This window comes from Oncorhynchus gorbuscha, linkage group LG14 (assembly GCF_021184085.1).
Source record: "Oncorhynchus gorbuscha isolate QuinsamMale2020 ecotype Even-year linkage group LG14, OgorEven_v1.0, whole genome shotgun sequence".
NCBI classification, from domain to species: domain Eukaryota; kingdom Metazoa; phylum Chordata; class Actinopteri; order Salmoniformes; family Salmonidae; genus Oncorhynchus; species Oncorhynchus gorbuscha.
The window spans coordinates 23,577,701-23,595,023 of record NC_060186.1 but is presented as its reverse complement, the minus strand read 5'-3'; the positions used below and the strand labels follow the sequence as shown (position 1 = coordinate 23,595,023).

The following is a 17,323-nucleotide window of genomic DNA, read 5'->3' as shown; positions in this document are numbered from 1 at the left end:
TGTAAAGCCTGCTATCAGATGCTAAATCAGGTTAAAAGTTGCACTGTTTCTGCATCCCAGGCCAACCCCAGGGACGAGGGTATTGTTGTTTGCCTTTGTAAACCAGTGTGAGGCACCTTAACCCAAATATCTTTTGCATAGGTACAGTACGTGGTTTGCAATGCATTGCACATACAGTGTCATCTCATCACTCACAGGTGAAAAACAGGTCACTAGAGATACAATTGTGTGGGTCTATATTCCTTTTGACACGTTCCGTTGTGTCAGTGTCTCAGTGAAAAGATGATTGGAGAGAAGAAACATCTCCAGACTTTTTTTGGTTGAGAGAATTAGTCAAGTTTAATCCTGAACTATTTGACACTGATGTGATGGACTGAAAGCAAGTGGATTTGAGTCATCCATCCTTTCAGCATTTGAACTCAGTCCAGGGGAGTGTAGGCCCGAACATCAATGCCTTGTGGACAGGAGAGCCTGGAGTGACGTATCCATCGGAAGTGTGTGTCTCATGTCTGTTTACACTCTACACTCTGACTAATAGGTTAACATCTATCACACTTTATTATGTGTGGATGATTGACACTTTTTCATTAATTTTGAGCATAATCTTTGGCAGTGATGAAAGGTGACACTTGTTTTCTTTGTATGGTGCCCTTTTGGGACACCATATTACAACAAGTATTACAATAGGACGTACAGTATTTTCAGTATCATTTTGTTCATAAAATGGACACCATTATCCAGTTGTCACAAACAAACACATCCATTATCTGATATTGCCAGGCAGCCAAGAAAAGAAAATACACAGGACTTTGTTGATGCAAACACAACACTACTGTTTTACTGTATAATTCATCTTGGAAATAAAGACATCTTGGAGATGATAGAAATTCATTTTGACCCCCTGTGAAGTATATTTGGACTTCCTGAGAACTTCAAAGCTAGTGACCATCTGAGGGTGCCATCTGAGGGTGTGTAGGAAGTTCTCCATCCTAATAGTCTGTGGGAAGCATTAAAAACCCTCAGCACCTGAGAGAAAGCCATCCAGCTATGTATCTGTTTACATTTCACACCTCTACAGACCTGCAGGGAAGTAGGTGCACGTACATCCCAATTCTCCTTAAGAGGAAAGCCATAGATTAAAATCAATACATCTCTAGGAAAACCACAGAATAAGAAAACAAATCCCAACAGGTACAGGGTAGATTAAGTGGGAGACCAGCAGAGTTGATAGTCAATGAACCATGCTGGCAAGGAAGAATGATTGTCAGTGTCATAGAAGCGTGACATCCTCAATAAAAGGCTGTTTGGCTCTGCGGTGTGAATTAGAACCAATAATTAGCAGAGTGCTGGTACCCAGGGCCTCGCTGGTTCAGTGGCAGCCTGTCGAGAGGGAACAGGAGCTACTCATATGAAAGCACGTTCCGTAACGGATGTTTTCTTTTTCCCACAGAGATTTTAATCACAGTCAAACACATTCCTTGGTTGCTCAGAGACGTGCAATTATTATTATTTTTTTTCTTTTCTTGTCGTTACAAAAGGTTTGGATGTGGTTGTATTTATGAACGCAATCCAATGCAAAGCAGATTTTATCAGTATCGTTTGGCCAAAGAAATGTACACCTTTTGTGCAACATACTGTATTTGATGTGTTGGTGTGACAATTCAACAGCATTAGACTTTCCTTGTCCAAGCTGACTGAGCAAAGCCTCCTCTCTCAGTCCAATAGGTGCCTTTCAAATGTGAGTTTCAGGCGGTCGTCATAATCTGAAAGCTTTGGCCAATGACAGCACATGATATGTGCCTTGGTCAACGTGCAGTGCATGGGTATGTCCATCCCGGTAACATGCTTCTCTCGCTCTCTTCGCGGGAGAACTATAAATCTTTGGTGGGATATGTATAATTCCAAACACAGACAAACAACTGCAACATGACTTCTCTGGGCCAAACAAATGAGCAGAGACACTGGGCCGGTATCGGTACAGGATAAACACTCTCTGGGGGACAATGACACCGCCATTCTCTCTATTTGATGAAGATCACCCACAACAAGATTATTGGTCCACATCTAGGAGTAGGAAGAAAACAAAAGGAAGTACTAAAACGTTAGATAAATAAGGCTGCTGCCATATAGTAGACTGCACTAGTATTCCCAAAGCAACATTCCCAAAGCTCCTCTTCATGATAGCCCATAAAAGCCAGAATGGGGATGATATTTAGTCTGATAGTGTTTGTGCAAATAGATGGACTGCAGGGCATGGCTGCCTAAGTGTGTTTATCCTCATGAGGTGTGTGTGCGTGCGTGCGTGCGTGTGTGCGTGCGTGCGCGTGTGTGTGTGCGTGCGTGTGTGTGAGCCAGACATGTGTCAGTGATAGAGAGGCTAGATAAGTCTTATCAGCTGAGGCAACATCAGTGCGGGACCACCAGCGGAGGAGCGGTAACGTGTATCGACAGAAACCTCACAGGCTTGTGGTGGAAATGTGAACTGTGATGAACGATGCCAGAGGAGGGTACAGGGTGCTGGCTGGGTACTGGCTACTGGCTACTGCTCAGAGACAAATCTGGTGTATCAGATTGCAGTTGAGGGTCTACTGCCCCCTTCTGGGGATATTTGGTTTTGCTCTGTGTTTCACAGGTGGTACATGTCCAATAGACAGACCTACATAATTAGGCTAAGACCACTTGACATTTGCATATCAGTTTGGAAGGTGAGGACCCGAGCCTGAGGTGATGATCCTACATGTCAGTCTGGCTATTCAGCAAACCATTCCACAGGACTGAACAAGACAAAGAAACAATAACACACTCATAGTCTTTGTACATACAGTATATTGAATGATTATTTTCAAACATATTTACAGTGGTGAGAGACAATGAAATCATGACATTGAAGAACTTTAGTCGAAGAGTTATGAGGCAGTGCTTAGTCACGTGTGTGTCCATGTGCGATAGCAGTGAAATGGGCTTGATAGCAGTGTACAAACAACTCAGTCAGGATGACAACTACACTTCAACACCCAGACGCAGACTCAGCTCTTGCAAAAGGCTGTCTCTCTCCCGCTCCAACAGGGAGATTTTAACATTCTTCTCACTCACCTCCTGCCAAAAATAAAAACATATAAAAAATGGCCTCCTCCACCTACCAACCAACATGAATCAAAAGAACTGAAGGAGGATGCTTTAGTGCTGGGCTGTGAAATAAACACGCCAGCACACCCGTTAGCTCTCCAAGACCAGGGTTGGAGATCAAGGATAAAGATACTGAAGGGCTTCTTTCTCACCTGTACCAGCACCGTGTTCTGCCACCGTAGCTCACTGTCTGATACTTCCACCCCGTTCCTCTTTGGAGAGGAGGGACAGCTGATTACGTTGGGCATACTCATCAGACTACCCAGAGATCCATTCACCCTCTGGATCTGAGACCTCAGGAGGCACGATGACGCCCCCTGTACAGAGTGTTGAGAAGTGAGATGTTTAAGATCAACAGGAGGGTTCAACGACCTTTGCACGCTTGTAAAGTCATAGACATTAGCTCAGCTTGCCAAGGCATACAATTCCTAGATCAAATTCTAGTTAGACTACTCATTTTTACTGTTGGTGCTGACATGGAGAACAATTTGCCAAGTTCTGTATCTATGTCTATCTGTGTAAAACGGTCTCCATCTCGCTGTAGTAACTCACCGCTCCTCCCCACACCTCTCCTCCCCACTCCTTTGCCCTAGCCCCAGCCCTGGTGCACACGTTAGCCTGCCTGGCTCTGTTGTCCTCCAGTATGCATCGGTACCAAAGCCGGGCTTGCTCCAGAACCTGCAGCCCGGCCCACAGGGAGTCCTTCTCCCTTTCCAAGTCCTTCAGCCTCTTTATCTGAGACAACGAGAAGTGAAATTTAGGCAGCATTCAAATTCAATTTTCCATTTAGGAGATTTGTGTTGGAAAGGGACGTTGGTGCGGCTACAAGTATGTTCTGTTGGACATGGAAATAGAGTGTAGATGAGTAGCCTACTACTATGCGACTGTAATACTATTTTAGGCTTTTGCCAGGAAGCTGTGAGGAGCTGGACTAAACATGTGGGAATTTGTCATCGGGGTGGCTGTTGCTGTGGAGTCGTGCTGCTCTGCCGTAGAAGACAAAACATGGACCTGTATCCATGAAACTAGAACTATCTCGTAGAAACAAGGAGTGAATAGAGTCATTTTAAGCAATGGCAAAATGTAATTGTGTAGGCTTCTGTGTGTAAATGGAGCTTCAGATGGAAGCTGGGGGCTAATATAGCTGTTGTCACCCAATACAAACTCGACACAATAGCTTGTGTTTACAACGTTTGGAAGTGATTAGCTCACTGTAACTCCCTCTCTCGTTTCATGTTGAACAGACACTGAATATCTATAATCACAACTGCAGTTCTCTACATAATCTTATGTAAAATAAGGCCATGTGAAATGCACACAACGTCATTCCTGTCTCGATACACTCTGGCAATATGCAGAATGTACTGTACCGTACAATTGCTAAGTCAGTCAGTCAGACAGAGACACGTTGTGCACGTCTGTCGCACGCACGCACGCACACACACACAAACACGCGTACGCACACACACACACGCAGGCACGCACGCACACACACACACACACAAACACGCGCACGCACACACACGCACGCACAAACACACGCACACACACACAAACACTCGCACACACACGCACGCACGCACACACACACACACGCACACACACACACACACAGATCTAACCCACAAACAGGTCTCACCCATAGGTAGAAGCGTAGGGCGTCAAGGCTATAGAGGCTGCTCCGGAGAGGGATGATAACCGAGGTGTAGGACCCAGGCGCCGGGCACTGCGGGCAGGCCATGGGAGAGCCCTGCCTCTGCCAGCCCAACACAGCCCTCGTGCCCTACACTGCCCTAACAGAGCCCTACACACAGCCCTAGACTGTTCTGCGCGGTCATACGCTGTCCTACTCAATCCTACACAGCTCTAGTCCTCCCTTAACAGCAGCACAGCCAGCTAGGGAACACAGCAGGCTTCGTCTGAACAGGACAGGAACAAATAGAGAGGGAGAGAATCCGAGAGAGAGAGGGTGTGAACAGGAATGGAAAGAGGCATGGGTAGTGAACTACACAGTGCCCTGGGGAAAGGTAATGAAAAATTCCATGTGTCATTGTCATGACTGGCTTATTGACAGATCCAGTAGAGGGGACTGAACAAGGCAATGGGAAAAGAAGATGGCAGCGACAGAAAACAGGAATTGGAAAAGTGAGGCTGACGTATTTTTTGACTGGGGGGGTGACACAGGCATGGAGACAGCAGCCTCTGTTCCCCTGTTCTACACACTACATCAAAAACATTCCCTATTGAAACAGAGGAGTGCAGACTGAATGGGTGTAGCCATGTAGGGAGGAGTTATCCCTGGTTTCAGGCAAACAGTTTCAGGTTCGTTCTGTTCCAACATGTTATGGAATGTGACTTCAACTGAGCATAGAGATCACGCAATGCAAAGTACCGTAAAGGAGGGTACAGGTGTGTACAGTACGCTTAGGTCATTGCCTGCTGTCAAACGAGACTGACAAAAAGCCTCAGGCTTACATGACTCTACGCTCCTAGAGAAAAAGGGTGACAAAAGGTCTCTTTGGCTGTCCCCATTCGGATGACCTTTTTTTGGTTCCATGTAGAACCATTTTGGGTTTCATGTAGAACCCTCTGTGGAAAGGGTTCTACATGGAACCCAAAATGGTTCTACTTGGAACCAACAAGGGTTCTTCAAAGGGTTCTCCTATACGGACAGCCAAAGAACCCTTTTATGTTCTAGATAGCAGTTTGTTTCTAAGAGTGTACACTATTATACTAGTATAACTGGTTATGTTTTTAATGTGTCAATTTGTTTTTGAGAGTCTGGTAAGCCTGGTTGAAATGGAAAATAGACACGCAACACTCTGTCACTGACATAGAGAAGACAATTAATGATTACATTGGGGTTTTGCTGCAGATGCCCATGGCAAAATGTAACCCAGGTCAAAATGTAACCCTGGTCAAAATGTGACCCTGGCTAAATATAACCCTGGTCAAAATGTGACCATAGCGCAGAGAGCAGTTTGGCCCCATTTAATTTGTTCAAGGGTCAAAAAAATGTAGCCTACTGTAAAATCAAATCAAATGAAATTTGATTTGTCACATGCGCCGAATTCAACAATACAACACCTTACAGTGAAATGCTTACTTACAAGCCCTTAACCAACAGTGCAGTTTTAAGAACATTGCTAGAAAAGTAAGAGATAAGAATAACAAATAATTAAAGAGCAGCAGTAAATAACAATAGCGGGGCCATATACAGGCGGTACCGGTACAGAGTCAATGTGTCAGTGTGCGAGGAACATTGGTGTCAAGGTAATTGGGGGGGGGTGCAAGTAGTCAGGGTAGCCATTTGGAAGTTCCATAACTACAGCAAGGGAATGTGTGAACAGGCGAACTCAAACGAGAAATGCTACAGAAAACAGAACTATGTGTTCCCAATTTTCAGATGGGTGTGGGGCAAAAAATCTGACTTGACGCCTCCCTATATCATACATAGAGTCAATGGACCACTCCCTATACCATACACAGAGTCAATGGACCCCTCCCTATACCATACACAGAGTCAATGGACCACTCCCTATACCATACACAGAGTCAGTGGACCTCTCCCTATACCATACACAGAGTCAATGGACCCCTCCCTATACCATACACAGAGTCAATGGACCACTCCCTATACCATACACAGAGTCAATGGACCACTCCCTATACCATACACAGAGTCAATGGACCTCTCCCTATACCATACACAGAGTCAATGGACCACTCCCTATACAATACACAGAGTCAATGGACCTCTCCCTATACCATACACAGAGTCAATGGACCACTCCCTATACCATACACAGAGTCAATGGACCCCTCCCTATACCATACATAGAGTCAATGGACCACTCCCTATACCATACACAGAGTCAATGGACCTCTCCCTATACCATACACAGAGTCAATGGGCCTCTCCCTATACCATACAGAGTCAATGGGCCTCTCCCTATACCATACAGAGTCAATGGACCACTCCCTATACCATACACAGAGTCAATGGACCTCTCCCTATACCATACACAGAGTCAATGGACCACTCCCTTTTCCATACACAGAGTCAATGGGCCACTCCCTATACCATACACAGAGTCAATGGACCACTCCCTTTTCCATACACAGAGTCAATGGGCCACTCCCTATACCATACACAGAGTCAATGGGCCACTCCCTATACCATACACAGAGTCAATGGACTTCTCCCTATACCATACATAGAGTCAATGGGCCTCTCTCCCTATACCATACACAGAGTCAATGGACCTCTCCCTATACCATACACAGAGTCAATGGGCCTCTCCCTATACCATACACAGAGTCAATGGGCCTCTCCCTATACCATACACAGAGTCAATGGGCCTCTCCCTTCCATTCGCTCATCAGATGTCGGTGGAAAATGCAGTGAAGCATTGTATCCAGCAGATAGAGACAAAGCTACATGTTGTCACAGTAGTGCCTGTTCACTGCTGGTAGCAGCTGATTCACATATGACATTTTCTAACTTTCTAAACAAGGTTGTTCCCTTTTACAACCACGTGGGGGCAGTATAAGAGTAAAATTCAGTGCAGTCTGGTTCAGTAGGTTCAATGCCAAGATTTTCCAGGATAAAAAAAACACAACTGTCTTCAATCACCAAGTATTGCAGCGACATCATGGGAGATTCCTAAATCTATATGACAGGATCTAAATCAACTCAGGAGGACTTGTTCTGGAGGTCTCCAGGACGGGGTCTTTAATCTCCAACTCACATAACACAATCCTCGAACTAAAATCAACCAGAGTCAGTCTAGATCAAAGCAGCAAGGCATAAACTGACACGTCACTGGGCCACGCGCTAAAATCTTTGAAATGTCAGGCGAAAGAGAAGCATTGACTTTGCGTCACGCTACGTGCTGTAGGACTCCAGCAAGATAAACAACATAACTCTGGTCTGCCCCAGAGATATCAAATCAAAGTTGAGCGTACACAGATTTGCAGATGTTATCGCAGGTGTAGTGAAAAGCTACAACGGTGTAGTAATACCTAGCAACACAAGACAACACACACACACACAATCCAGCACTCTAAAAAGAAAGAAATTAAGAAATATCAGAATGAGCAATGTCAGAGTCCGGAATATACAGTACATATACAGTACCAGTCAAACGTTTGGACACACCTACTCATTCAAGGGTTTTCCCTTATTTATACTATTTTCTACATTGTAGAATAATAGTGAAGATATTAAAACTACGAAATAACACATATGGAATCATGTAGTAACCAAAAAAGTGTTTTAGTTTCTTAAAAGTAGCCACTCTTTGCCTTGATGACAGCTTTGCACACTCTTGGCATTCTCTCAACCAGCTTCATGAGGAATGCTTTTCCAACTGTCTTGAAGGAGTTCTCACATATGCTGAGCATTTGTTGGCTGCTTTTCCTTCACTCTGCGGTCCAACTCATCCCAAACCATCCCCATTGGGTTGAGGTCGGGTGATTGTGGAGGCCAGGTCATCTGATGCATCACCATCACTCTCCATGGTTAAATATCCCGTACACAGCCTGGAGGTGTGTTTTGGGTTCAATGTCCTGTTGAAAAACAAATGATGGTCCCACTAAGTCCAAACCAGATGGGTTAGCGTATCACTGCAGAATGATGTGGTAGCCATTCTGGTTACGTGTGCCTTGAATTCTAAATATATCACAGACAGTGTCACCAGCAAAGCACCCCCACACAATCACACCTCCTCCTCCATGCTTCCCAGTGGGAAACACACATGCAGAGATCATCCATTCACCTACTCTGCATCTCACAAAGACACGGCGGATGGAATCAAAAATCTCAAATTTGGACTCATCAGACCAAAGGACAGATTTCCACCGGTTTAATGTTCATTGTTCGTGTTCTTGGCCCAAGCAAGTCTCTTCTTATTATTGGTGTCCTTTAGTAGTGTTTTCTTTGCAGCAATTCTACCACGAAGGCCTGATTCACACAGTCTCCTCTGAACAGTTGATGTTGAGTTGTGTCTGTTACTTGAACTCTGTGAAGCATTTATTTGTGCTGCAATCTGAGGTGCAGTTAACTCTAATGAACTTATCCTCTGCAGCAGAGGTAACTGGGTCTTCCTTTAAAACTTCTTGAAATTTTCCACATTGACTAACCTTCATGTCTTAAAGTAATGATGGACTGTCGGTTCTCTTAGCTTATTTGAGCTGTTCTTGCCATAATGTGGACTTTGTCTTTTACCAAATAGGGCTATATTCTGTATACAAACCTTACCTTGTCACAACACAACTGATTGGCTCAAACACATTAAGAAGAAAATAAATTCCACAAATGAACTTTTAACAAGGCACGCCTGTAACTTGAAAAGCATTCCAGGTGACTACCTCATGAGGCTGGTTGAGAGAATGCCAAGAGTGTGCAAAGCTGTCATCAAGGCAAATATAACATATATTTTGATTTGTTTTAACACTTTCTTGGTTACTACATGATTCCATATGTGTTACTTCATAGTTGTGATGTATTCACACTACTATTCTACAATGTAGAAAATAGTAAAAATAAAGAAAAACCCTTGGATGAGTAGTGTCCAAACTTTTGACTGGTACTGTGTATATATATATATATATATATATATATATATATACAGGGGCGCAACTTTCGCTGAGGACTGGGTGGACATGTACATTGTATTTTTGTTCCCCTCCCAGTTTTATCATTGGAATGTGATACAAAACAAGGCAACGGTGTGCTTTAGGACCATGCGGATGCCTCGGAGCAGTCGGGTAGGCTGTTTGGAGTGTTGATCTGACTGGATAATTTAAAAAAATGAATTGAATAATAATGTCCCACCCACTTCTAAAACCAAAGTTGCACCTCTGTGTGTGTGTGTATATTCTGTATTCTAGTCAAGGCTGAACTGTTGCTGTACACACCTCTTCTATTAATTTACTGTCCATAATGTCTATACACATCATTATATATATATAATGATGTGTATAGACAGTATGGACAGTAAATTAATAGAAGAGGTGTGTACAGCAGTAGTTCAGCCTTGACTAGAATACAGAATATACATATGAAGTGTGTAAAACAGTATGTAAACATTATTAGTGGCCAGTGTTCAATGACTATGTATATTGGGCAGCAGTCTCTAGGGTTCAGGATTGAGTACCAGGTGAGGTAGCCGGCTAGTAACAGTGACTAAGGTTCAGGGCAGGGTACTGGGCGGAGGCCGGCTAATGGTGACTGTTTAACAGTCTGATGGCCTGGAGATAAAACCTGTTCATCAGTCTCTCTGTCCTAGCGTTGATGCACTTGTACTGTCTCTGCCTTCTAGGTGCTAGCGAGGTGAACAGGCTGTGGCTCAGGAGGATGAGGCCCTTGATGATCTTCTTGGCTTTCCTGTGACACGGGTGCTGTAGATGTCCTGGAGGGCAGGCAGTGTGGCCCCCGATAATGCGCTGGGCTGACCACACCACCTACTGGAGAGCCCTGTGCTTGCAGATGGTGCAATTTCCGTAATAGGGGGTGATACAGCCTAACAGGATGCTCTCAATTGTGCATCTGTTTTAGTTTGGGAGGGTTTTAGGTGGCCAAGCCAAATTTCTTCAACCTCCCGAGGTTGTCTTCTCCACCACACTGTCGATGTGAAGGGACCATTTCAGTTTGTCAGTGATGTGAACGCCGAGGAACTTGAAGCTTTTGACCCTCTCCACTGCTGCCCTGTCGAAGTGGACGAACGCATGCTCTCTCTGCTATCTCCTGTAGTCCATGATCAGCTCCTTCGTTTTGTTGACGTTGAGGGAGAGGTTCATTTCCTGGCACCACTCCACCAGGGCACTCACCTCCTCCCTGTAGGCGGTCTCGTCATTGTTGGTAATGAGGCCTACCTCTGTTGTGTCGTCAGCAAACTTGATGATTGAGTTGGAGACGCGCGTTGCCACGCTGTCATGGGTGAACAAGGGGTACAGGAGGGGGGCTGAGCACGCACCCCTGTGGTGTCCTATTGTTGAGGATCAGCGTGGCGGAAGAGACCCCAATTAAATCATAGCCTCAGGGCTTAAACAGTTCTCTCTTGCCCTAACGCTACAATAAAAACAATAGGATGATGACTTATCCTTTGGCTTTGTAGGCTTTTTCTCTGGCTTTCTACTTAGATGGGGTAAGGACTTCACTTTACTTGTTACCAAACATTATTGTTACCAAACCCCAAAATGTTTTAAACATGTGATGTTTGTTGATGATCGCTAATGCATTAGCAATGTAACAAACCACTGCTCCCCATGGCCTCATCATAGCAGCGACTTCTGTCCACTTCCTCCACTTAGTGATTTAGAAAGGGACCCTGCTTCCTGCATTGCTCTCTCAAACAAGCACATACAGTTTTCAAACCTCTCTCTGTCATGTTTTGTCTTATATTGTCTTGTCATTATGCTTTCCCTTCTGTTCGTTTCCCCCTGCTGGTCTTATTAGGTTCGTTCCCTTTTTCTATCCCTCTCTCTCCCCCTCCCTCTCTCTCCTCTCTCTATCGTTCCGTTCCTGCTCCCAGCTGTTCCTATTCTCCTACTCACTCATTTAGTCTTTCCACACCTGTTCCCTATCTTGTCCTCTGATTAGAGTCCCTATTTCTCCCCTTGTCTTCCGTTTCTGTCCTGTTGGATCCTTGTATATTGTTCGCCGTGCTGTGTCTTGTTTCCCTCAGATGCTGCGTGTGAGCAGGTGTCTGAGTCTGCTACGGTCGGTGCCTTCCCGAGGCAACCTACAGTTTATGGTCGAGTCTCCTGTCTGTCCTCGTCACTACGAGTGGAATTCGTTTTTTATGTTTTGTTTTCTGCTCCGATTTGTCTAGGAGTATTGCCTATTTTCCTTTACTGGAATAAAGACTCTGTTTTCGCCAAGTCGCTTTTGGGTCCTCATTCACCTGCACAACAGAAGGATCCGACCAAGAATGGACCCAGCGACTATGGATTCTCTCTACTCTACTCTCGAGTTCCAGGGAGCGATGCTCGGCAGACACGAGCAGGAATTGTCTGCTGCTCGGCATGCCGTTGAGACCCTGGCCGCTCAGGTCTCCGACCTCTCAGGACAGTATCAGAGTCTTCGTCTCGTGCCACCAGCTACTTCCGGGTCTTCCGAGCCTCCGGAACCTAGGGTTAATAACCCACCATGTTATTCTGGGCAGCCCACTGAGTGCCGCTCCTTTCTCACCCAGTGTGATATAGTGTTCTCTCTCCAACCCAACACATACTCAGAGAGAGAGCTCGGATTGCCTACGTCATATCACTCCTTACTGGTCGGGCTCGGCAGTGGGGCACAGCTATCTGGGAGGCAAGCGCTGAGTGCACTAACGATTATCTGAACTTTAAAGAGGAGATGATAAGGGTTTTTGATCGTTCAGTTTTGGGAAAGAAGCTTCCTGGTCCCTGTCTTCCCTATGTCAAGGTAATCGATCCATAACGGATTACTCTATAGAGTTTCGCACTCTTGCTGCCTCCAGTAACTGGAACGAGCAGGCGTTGCTCGCTCGTTTTCTGGAGGGACTCCACGCTAAGGTTAAGGATGAGATTCTCTCTCGGGAGGTTCCATCCAGCGTGGATTCTTTGATTGAACTCGCTATTCGCATTGAACGACGGGTAGATCTTCGTCACCGAGCTCATAGAAGAGAGCTCGCGTTAACTGTGTCTCCCCTCTCTCCGACACTACCATCTTTCCCCACTGACTCTGGTGTTGAGCCCATGCAGCTGGGGGTATTCGCATTTCGACTAAGGAGAGGGAACGGAGAATCACCAACCGCCTCTGTCTCTATTGCGGTTCCGCTGGTCATTTTGTCATTTCATGTCCAGTTAAAGGCCAGAGCTCATCAGTAAGCGGAGGGCGACTGATAAGCGCTACTAGACGGTCCTCTCCGTCAAGTACCTGTACTACCTTACCGGTCCATCTACGCTGGACCGGATCGGCAGCTTCCTGCAGTGCATTAATAGACTCTGGGGCGGAGGGCTGTTTTATGGACGAAGCCTGGGCTCGGGAACATGACATTCCTCTCAGACAGTTAGGGAGCCCACGGTCATGTTCGCCTTGGATGGTAGTCCTCTCCCCAGTATATTATGTGAAACCCTACCTTTAACCCTCACTGTATCTGGTAACCATAGTGAGACCATTTCTTTTTTGATTTTTTGTTCACCTTTTACACCTGTTGTTTTGGGTCATCCCTGGCTAGTGTGTCATAATCCTTCTTTTGATTGGTCTAGTAATTCTATCCTTTCCTGGAACGTTTCTTGTCATGTGAAGTGTTTAATGTCTGCTATTCCTCCTGTTTGTTCTGTCCCCTCTTCTCAGGAGGAACCTGGTGATTTGACAGGAGTGCCGGAGGAATATCATGATCTGCGCTCGGTCTTCAGTCGGTCCAGAGCCAACTCCCTTCCTCCTCACCGGTCGTATGATTGTTGTTCTGATCTCCTCAAGAAGCGTTTTGCATCCGCTCCTATCCTTGTTGCACCTGACGTCACTAAACAGTTTATTGTTGAGGTTGACGCGTCGGGGCTGGGCGTGGGAGCCATTCTGTCCCAGCGCTCCGATACTGACGATGGGGTCCACCCTTGTGCGTATTTTTCTCATCGCCTGTCACCGTCGGAACGTAACTATGATGTGGCTAACCGCGAACTGCTCGCCATCCGTTTAGCCCTAGGCAAATGGCGACAGTGGTTGGAGGGGGCGACCGTTCCTTTTGTCGTTTGGACTGACCAAAAGAACCTTGAGTACATCCGTTCTGCCAAACGACTGAATGCGCGTCATGCTCGTTGGGCGTTGTTTTTCGCTCGTTTCGAGTTCGTTATTTCTTATTGCCCGGGTACTAAGAACACCAAGCCTCATGCTTTATCCCGTCTCTTTAGTTCTTCTGTGGCTTCTACCGATCCCGAGGGGATCCTTCCTGTTGGGCGTGTTGTCGGGTTGACTGTCTGGGGAATTGAGAGACAGGTTAACCTGTTAGTCCTACCCACACCGTATTCGGTAGTGTAATCATAGCCTCAAGCTCATTACCATAACGCAACGTTAGCGATTTCTAAAAATCGCAAATGAAATGAAATAAATATGCCTATCCTCAAGCTTATCCTTTTCTTAACAATCCTGTCGTCTCAGATTTTCAAAATATGCTTTAGAACCAGAGAAAATAAATAATTTGTGTAAGAGTGGTGATAGCTAGCTTAGCATTTAGCGTTAGCATTTAGCACGCAACATATTCACAAAAACCAGCAAAGGGATCAAATAAAATAATTTACCTTTGAAGAACTTCAGATGTTTCAATGAGGAGACTCTCAGTTACATAGCAGATGTCCAGTTTTTCCTGAAAGATGCTTGTGTAGGACACAACGTTCCGTTTTGTTACTATGCATTTGGCTACCGAAACTAACCGAAAATTCAGTCACCTACACGTCAAACTTTTTTCCGAATTAACTCCATAATATCGACTGAAACATGGAAAACGTTGTTTGAATCCATCCTCAATGTGTTTTGTCATATATCTCTTCATTGAAATGCCATTCCTGGAAGCCTGCATTGTTCTCAGATTCGGATGGAAAAATACTGGTACCTGACTTTTGCGCACCAATTTCCACACAGACACCGTGCGGGACCCCTGGTAAATGTAGTCTCTTATGGTCAATCTTCCAATGATATGCCTACAAATACGTCACAATGCTGCAGACACCTTGGGGAAACGATAGGAAGTGTCCGTTCATTCCTGTCGCATTCACAGCCATATAAGGCGATCATGGAAAACGTGCCATCAGAAATCCTGTTGATTTCCTGGTCGCTCAAACATCTTGGTTTTGCCTGTAGGTTTTGTTCTAAGGCACTCACAGTGAAAATCTTTGCAGTTCTGGAATCGTCAGAGTGTCTTCTTTCCAAAACTATCAATTCCAAGCATAGTCGAGCATCTTTTCGTGACAAAATATTGCGCTAAAAACGGGCACGTCTTTTTATCCAAAAATGAAATACTGCCCCTAGAGTCTTAACCGGTTAAGCAAGCACTCACGCACACTGCGTCGCCGCGCGCTTGTCCTAGTAACCTCCTTTTCGTTCCTGTTTCTACTCGTCTGGCTGTTCTTCAGTGGGCTCACTCTGCCAAGTTAGCTGGCCATCCCGGCGTTCGGGGTACGCTTGTTTCTATTCGCCAGCGGTTTTGGTGGCCTACTCAGGAGCGTGACACGCGCCGTTTCGTGGCTGCGTGTTCGGACTGCGCGCAGAATAAGTCTGGTAATTTTTTTTCTGCTTCTGCTCCTGGTCTTGCTGGGTCTCAGTCTGTTCCCTGCCATCGCATCTCTCCTGTTCTTGTTCCTGCCCTTGCTGTGTCTCAGTCTGTCCCTAGTTGTTACTCTCCTGGCCTGTTTGGTCCTGTTTGCTCTAAAGCTTTCAGTTCTCTACCCGTGTCTCATTTTTTTTTTTTTTTTAGAGTAGTACCCTAGTTTCCCTTTTTATCGTTTTTCGTTACGGTCCTGAGGAGAGGAGTTGGGTTCTTTCTCGGGACGTGCTGGACCGTTTGTGATCTATGATTTCCTCCGTTGCCGCCAGTGTTCCTCCTCGAGAGCGCCAGGAGGCGCTCGGTGAGTGGGGGGTACTGTCATGTTTTGTCTTATATTGTCTTGTCATTATGCTTTCCCTTCTGTTCGTTTCCCCCTGCTGGTCTTATTAGGTTCGTTCCCTTTTTCTATCCCTCTCTCTCCCCCTCCCTCTCTCTCCTCTCTCTATCGTTCCGTTCCTGCTCCCAGCTGTTCCTATTCTCCTACTCACTCATTTAGTCTTTCCACACCTGTTCCCTATCTTGTCCTCTGATTAGAGTCCCTATTTCTCCCCTTGTCTTCCGTTTCTGTCCTGTCGGATCCTTGTATATTGTTCGCCGTGCTGTGTCTTGTTTCCCTCAGATGCTGCGTGTGAGCAGGTGTCTGAGTCTGCTACGGTCGGTGCCTTCCCGAGGCAACCTACAGTTTATGGTCGAGTCTCCTGTCTGTCCTCGTCACTACGAGTGGAATTAGTTTTTTATGTTTTGTTTTCTGCTCCGATTTGTCTAGGAGTATTGCCTATTTTCCTTTACTGGAATAAAGACTCTGTTTTCGCCAAGTCGCTTTTGGGTCCTCATTCACCTGCACAACACTCTCTCTTCTCTCTCTCTCTCTCTCTCTCTCTCTCTCTCTCTCTCTCTCTCTCTCTCTCTCTCTCTCTCTCTCTCTCTCTCTCTCTCTCTCTCTCTCTCTCTCTCTCTCTCTCTCTCTCTCTCTCTCTCTCTCTCTCTCTCTCTCTCTCTCTCTCCAGACCGGAGCAGAGCCCACTTGACCCAGTCACATTTAACATTTACATTTAAGTCATTTAGCAGACGCTCTTATCCAGTCACCATAGCTCCCTTAACAGTTGAGCATTCCCCAGCACAGGGTCTCTCTGCCCACCTCCCTAATGTTTCCCCTTACAGGAGACACTCACTTATCTGGACATCTACTCTATTACTTTAACCCCGGGGTGTCAAACTCATTCCATGGAGGACCTTGTGTCTGCTGTTTTTGGGGTTTTCCTTTCAAGTTAAGACCAGGACAACCAGGTGAGGGGAGTTCTTTCCTAATTAATGGTGTTTATTAATCAATTAAGTACAAGGGAGGAGCGAAAACCTTGATCCCTCCGTGGAATGAGTTTGACACTTGCTTTAACCCATCAAGCCTCACAATCACAGTTGTCCAGCAGTTCAAGCAAACTCCATCCAGCTGGAGGGTGAGAGGCTCCTTGCTAGTTGCACGCACAACCTCACTCACGTATGCTCACACACTTACGCATTCACACGCAGTCCTGGGCCCTATACACTGTGACCAGATGTAAACCAGATGGGGACCAGATGAAGATAAGGATACAAACACACCATAGGAATCATAACAGCATTTCACCTTACCTCCAAAAGACAATGAACAGACATGCTATTCAAGACAAGCATGGGTCTGAAATGTACAAATTTAGCTCAAAACTTTACCTTCAGTATGTTGGATTGCATAGGTAAAGTAGAACATGGGCTATTGGTGTGGTTTAGGGTGTCATTGAGAGAGGGCTGGAGTCACTTTCCGTCATGCACATACGTTGGGACGAAAACAAAGGACACAGTTAACTCCTTGGCCCAACGACCCAAATATATTTTATGGAAAGACACCTTTCAAAGAGCAGGGATGTCATCACCTT

General features: G+C 45.6%; 1 protein-coding gene across 1 annotated transcript; it reads right to left on the bottom strand.

The window, feature by feature from the left end:
* Nucleotides 1–2,808: 2,808 nt before the first annotated feature.
* Nucleotides 2,809–5,214, bottom strand: LOC123995942 (suppressor APC domain-containing protein 1-like). Its single transcript, XM_046299599.1, has 4 exons — nt 4,766–5,214; nt 3,679–3,861; nt 3,279–3,443; nt 2,809–3,096 (listed from the first exon to the last, which is right to left on the bottom strand). The coding sequence occupies exons 1-4, from the start codon at nt 4,865–4,867 to the stop codon at nt 3,001–3,003; spliced, it is 546 nt and encodes a 181-aa protein (XP_046155555.1). The 5' UTR covers nt 4,868–5,214; the 3' UTR covers nt 2,809–3,000.
* Between the last annotated feature and the right edge of the window lie 12,109 nt (nt 5,215–17,323).

Coding starts and splice junctions, on each gene's coding strand:
- LOC123995942 (XM_046299599.1), bottom strand. CDS start 4,867: ATGGCCTGCCCGCAGTGCCCGGCGCCTGGGTCCTACACCTCGGTTATC. Junction 3,862..4,765: donor CCCTACGCTTCTACCTATGG/GTGAGACCTGTT, acceptor TCGTTGTCTCAG/ATAAAGAGGCTGAAGGACTT. Junction 3,097..3,278: donor AGAACACGGTGCTGGTACAG/GTGAGAAAGAAG, acceptor TATTTTTGGCAG/GAGGTGAGTGAGAAGAATGT.